Raw genomic sequence first — 5,926 nt, 5'->3', positions numbered from 1 at the left:
TCCCTCCCTTTCTCCCTAATTACTTACTCTGCTAGGCAGATGCTTTTGCATTGTGCCATAATCCATCTAACCTTTGTGTCTCATTCCATTTCCTGTACCATTTCCAGAGTGCTAGGCTAGGGGGTGGTTCTCTCAGAGAGGTTGGTTCTTATTTTGCCCTAAGGCCTTGGGATATGGTTTCTTGTCAATTCCAGTCTCAGGCTAGGAGAGCAGTGATGAGGCAAGGAATACAAAGTGACCCAGTTGAATCAGCCAGCTTCTTTGGGCTGATCTGAGAGTGGCTGAGGAAGAAGAGGAGATGGGGCGCCCCTTTCGAGTAGGTTTGCTGCATTGTATGCCATCGTAGGAACGTGTGCAGTTCTGCATCCATGCGAGTGGAACCCTGAGAAAGTGCTTCTGGGGATATTCAGTGCATATTTCCCAAGGAACGTTTGCGAGCATCCCTTGGAGACTGATTGTGTGCAGAACTGCTGGACTATAGGGTGTGGAAACCTTGACCCTTACTGGGCAACTCCAGACCATCTCCATAGGGCACGCACCAAATTACCATCTGCCAGCCGGATGACGGGTGTACCACATTAGCAGAACTTGCTACTGTCAGATGTCTTGTCTTGTGTCAGTTTACTGTGTTAAGGTGTCTCCTGGAGGTTTAATTTGTTTTCTTTCAATTATTAATGAGATTGAGTGTCTTTCCACATGTTTGTTAGCCATTTGGATTTCCTATTTTGTGATGTTCAGGTATTTTGCCATTTTCCTACTGGATTGTCTAGATTTTTCTCGCTATGATTTGTAAGTGTTCTTTCCATGTTCGCGACACTAGTCTGCTGTCAGATATTGTTTTAATAGCCTCCTGTTCGCTGTGCCCTACAGAGTTACGGGGGTGGCTGAACACATGACACCTGACACTAGACAGATGAGATTGATAGCTGTTTATTAGTCATTTATGCTCCCAGCCCAGGAGGAGGACACAGGGCCACTAGGGTTGCACTCTGGAATCAAGTATCCCAGGAGGGGCTATAAGAAGCAGGCTGTATAGTAACAAGAGCACAAGGTGTCCCCTGGTCCCCATTAGCTTATTTGAAGAATTCCACAGGCCGGCAGGGGACTAAACCCTCTCTCTGGTCAGAGATAAGCAAAAACCACTCTTGGTCCCCTTGAAAGGAGGGTTGTTTAGCTAGGGGACATCAGCCATGGGGATGGCATGCAGAGAGGAACTTTCACTTAGGCCCCCTGATTTGCCAGATTTTAAGGCTGCATATAACATGAACCTTAATTTTAGGCCTTACACCACAGGTATATGTGTCACAAATATCTTCTCTCATTTTGTGGCTTCCTTTTTCCTCTCTTCGGGCTCTTTTAATGAACAGAGATTCTTGATAGTTGGTACTTTTTATAGCTTACTGGATTCTTCACTACTCCAAGGTTAAAGCTATTCTCTATACAGTCACCTGAAATCTTAAAGTATTACTGCTTGGCTATCAGTTTGATTCTGAATGTAAACTGAACGAAAGCATATTGAGTACACCTCCACCTTTCTAATCCCTTAGGGACACCAAGGCCCTGGCTGCCTCCCTGAGCGCATCCCTACCTCTTCTCACAAGGTCTTTCACCATTGCCCCCTCTAACGGTGGCCAACACAGATGTCCAGCAAGAGCTGCCGGGACCCCTTGGGGACATTTCTGAATTGAGCATCTACCCAGCCCACTCTCAGCTCAGCTGAGTGCAAGGGAACTAGTACTGCTGGGTCACGGGAAGAGAGGAATCTGCTTCCTGTCTCCCCAGCACTTTCAGATGGTCCCCAGGCTCTTGTGGTGCTTCAAGAGAAATCATGGGAGATGTGCAATTTGGAATTTAGAACAAGCATTTTGAGTGAAACTCAGAAAAGGGCCAGATTCTTGATACAGCAGCCATAGGCATATCAGTAATTTGGGGTGGAGACCCTCCCGCCTCCAACAGGTAAACGATATGATTTAGCTGTGAAGATGGCTGTAGATGACACATTCCCTCCTTTGTCTCCAAAATTGCTATTATTTTAATAAACAGGGCTCAGATCATTCAGATATAATTTATTCTCCTGTAAGCCCTAGTGAAGGTTTGCATTTTCAGATTATCATTGTTTGTGTTGGTTTTCAGCACATAGAAATGGCATAATGGTAACATAATAGCAAATGCATATAAGGAACTTACTTCAAGGCCTTTCCAAGTATTAACTCATCTCCTCAACCCCCCAGCCCCACCCAGTCGACCTCCCCCATCTCCATTCACTATTCTCTTTATTCTGTGCAGAACCTGTAGACTGAGGTCCACCATAGCCCTCTGACGTGCCAGGCGGTCCCTAACCCTACTCTGCCATGTGCACCATCAGGGAAAGTGGGCTTCCAACTGTCCCTTGAAGAAAAGACCTTGGGGTGACTATTTGGTTACCATTTTCAAGTATCTGAAATGTCTTTAAGAAGAAAGATTATTGGCATCAGTGAGCATTAGTCATTTTCTAAAAAACTAAAGGGAATGGGCTTTAAATAAAATCAAAAACATCAGAAGAAACTTGGAAAAAGCCAGAACGAAGGAATGACAGCACAACTAGGGGCCTTGTGGGCGGGGAGGCAGAGTCTTTGTCCATAGAGATCAAAATGAGAACACCCAAGCTAGGAGCTGGGAGCCCCTGACGTCCCTTCCCTCCCTCTCCTGTCCTCTGTCAGCCACCAAGCCATGTCCACCTACCTCTCGCCCCCTCGAGTGCTGGCTACAGGGTGTGAGGGACTTGCCTGCACTGTTGGGTGTCTCCCCTGTGCCTAAAGCAGTGGCTGGCAGAGTTGCTCTGAGCCAGTGTTGGCTGGGTTATGCTGTGGAATGAATTGTTTGGTCTCTGTCTCTTTCTGTCTTTTCCATCTCCCCTTCCCCTGTGCCTCTGCAGACTCTGAGCATCCCTAGCCTGGCTCCTGCGCTCCCTTCCTCTAGGTCCCTCTGGCCCTTTTGGTGCTCAGGATCATGCCCTGACTCCTTTGAGGCCATCTGCACTCCAGCCCTGCTTTCCCAATAAGCCTACTCCCCCTCACTCCCCTCCCTTCCCTGCAACGCTGTAGGTCCCCCACCTTCACACTTCTGTGCCTGCTGGGACCCTGAGCTGAGCATCCTGCTACCTGGTAGACACTGCCTTATCCCCTAGACCCTGCTTGAAGCCAACCCCGGACTCCCCTGCTCTTCATTCTGGATTCAACACAGCATGCTCTGTGTTCTCGGGTACTTGTCTTTACTTCTTTCACAGTGCTTGCCACGCCTTTCTGTCACCACATCAACACATTTTTCTGATGGCCAAGCACCGTTCCATGACAGGATACGGGGGTGAGGAAGGAAGACAGGGCCTCCACTCTCCTGGAGCTCCCACTGTAGTGAGGCGGGCAGAGTGCACATGTCAACAAATGAATGAGCAGGATGACTTCAAATCAGTTCATAAATGGCCATTAAATACCTAATCAGGCCTAGCATTTACTGAGTGTTCAGCGTATCTCCTCTTTTCAGCAGCAGATGCGAATCAGCTCATTGCTCCCTCAGTTTCCTCATCGTTCAGTTAAGCAAAGTGCAGCTTGGAGCGGGCAGAGCCAGCCTTCTGTCTGGACCTCTGGGCTCTCACCCACCTTGCTACAATGGTACAGTTCCCTCCCAGGCCTTCCTGTCTAGGTGAAGACATGCCAGCAATTGCAGGATACCATAACAAATACAGCAGAGGGCTGCAGAGGCCAAAGAAGCAGGACCAAGGGCGCCAATCTGGACGAGGGGCTGTCATTGGCACCTTATCAGAGGATGTGACTTCAAAGCAGGGACCTGAAGGAGGCACAGGAGTTAGCTGAACAAAAAGAGAGGGTACAGAATGTTCCAGCCAGAGGGTGCCGCCTGGGGGGAAGGCCCAGATGGGAGAGCAAACGTGGCAAACTGGAGAAAAGAAATTGCGCAGGGCTGGAGCAGCACTGGGAGTAGAGCAGGTAGATAGCAGGTTGTGAGAGTCCTAAAGCGGATCAAGACATTTACGCTTTGTCCTGGAATCAATCGCAAGCCCATGGATGGTTTTAAGCAAGATGGTACCTTGATCTGCTATGAGGCACATGCTGGAGAACAAACTGCACAGAAATAGAAGTTGGTGTGGGAAGATCAGCTTGGCCAGTTCCTTTCCCGGACAAGAGGTGGTGGTAGTCTGGACTAGCTTAGAGGCCGTATGAATGGAGGAGTGAGCAGATCTGAGAGAACTTAAGGGAAGAATATCTCACAGCACTTGGACATTATCTGCATGTAAAGATGAGGATGGGAAGGGGAGAAGCCACAGAAGCCACCTGGGTGTCCGATATGGGCAAGTGACCAGTCAGACGGGGCCAGAGAACACAGGGGAGGGAGAAGGTATGGGCACAAAAGAATGATGACGTTGGGGATCTTTGTGAATCTTAGGTCCCCAAAAGGCATCTGAATGGCAGTTGGAAGCTTAAGCCAGGGCACACAAGAGAGAGTTGCCAGGGCATACAAATTTAAAAGTGTACACGATCGTGTTTGAAGCTGCAAGAGGGGACGAGTTTACTGAGGGAGCCAGAGAAAACGGCAGAGACATGCCTGTCTGCTCTGCCTACACTGTCAGTTTCCACCTGCCCTGACCAGCATGGGGCCACTAGCTATGTGCAGCTATTTAAATTTCACTTCGAATAATTTAAATGAAACACAGTTAAAAATTCAGTCTTCTATCTATACCCGCCACATTGCAAGCTTTCCGTTGCCATGTGGCCAGTGGCTTCCATAACGGACAGTACAGATTATATACCATTTTCCTGGACTGTGTGTGGCACTTAGATTGGATGTTTTATTTACTTTGTAGCCACAGTGTCCAGGCACTTGTAGAAAATAATTCCTTCGATTAGAGACCTTTAAGAAGTGAACAGACAGCTGTTTGCAGGCCTCAAGGCCAGACAAGGAGCCGTGTGTACTTTTCAGGGACCTTCAGGCAAGTGGCTGGGCTCGGGCTAGGCTCCAGGCTGGGCTCCAGGCTGCCAGGGAGCCCCGGCCAGGATGCAGGAGTGTGGCAGATGTGGTTCCTCACGCAGCAGGAGAGGATGCATGGCTGTCTGACTTAACTCTCACTTCTTTCTGGGGCCCGTGGGCAATAACAGACACTTTCAAGCAAGGAAGACCTGTTCAATTATGATGCACACTTACAGAGGGATAGATTGAGAGCCTTCACCGAAAATCACTTTTCATTTCTGAAACTAGTTCTGAGTTGTTGTGAATGTCCAGTTTTTGCTTTTCTTTTGGTTTTCCATCTTCATTGAATCTATGCCTTTGTTCTTTCTTTCTTTTTCAGTCAGATGTCATGGATCAGAATTTGTTAAATTTCCTTCCAGAACAAGAACATTCCGAAGTTTATAAGATGCTTTCTTCCCATATGCTTGTAACGGACGCCCCTTCCCCAGGATACTTAAAATGTAAGTTTAACTTGACTAGTTTTACCAGATATAAAGATAAGGATTTTGCTTTTGAAAAGAGGTTAGAATGAATTAGGGAGGGAGGACTAATTTTAAGAATAATTTTCCTTGTGACTCAGAACATTTCCAAGATCCTCAGAGGTATATTTTAAGTTTAAAGCTAAAAGTGGAGTTCAGAATATGTAAGACATTTAACTTTATGTGGAAAATTTGAAAGCATAGAGCTTAAGGATAATAACTTGTTTTGCATGTCATATAAAAGGTTCCTCTTTTTTTTCACATGAGAGTCTTTTAGGAACAAACTGCGAAAATCAGTGAACAATCTGCTTATTTTGGAGGATGCTATAATGCTAGATTTGTATGATGCCAAGTAACCAACTGAGAACTCAATAATTAGGTCAAAAATCCAAATTCTCTTCTCCTGAGGCTATCGCCTGGTTTCTTTTTTGTAGAATTTTAAAGTTTTT

General features: G+C 46.9%; 1 protein-coding gene across 1 annotated transcript in view; it reads left to right on the top strand.

The window, feature by feature from the left end:
* The window catches only part of NPAS2 (neuronal PAS domain protein 2), a 135,434-nt gene that overhangs the window by 91,373 nt on the left and 38,135 nt on the right, over positions 1–5,926 (top strand). The window contains 1 exon segment of the mRNA XM_015592743.2: positions 5,339–5,459. Coding sequence (XP_015448229.1) covers positions 5,339–5,459 — 121 coding nt within the window.

The sequence above is a fragment of the Pteropus alecto genome, unplaced genomic scaffold (genome assembly GCF_000325575.1).
Source record: "Pteropus alecto unplaced genomic scaffold, ASM32557v1 scaffold186, whole genome shotgun sequence".
Lineage (NCBI taxonomy): Eukaryota > Metazoa > Chordata > Mammalia > Chiroptera > Pteropodidae > Pteropus > Pteropus alecto.
Note: the sequence above shows the minus strand (reverse complement) of the source record. Positions and strands in the feature narration are given on the sequence as shown.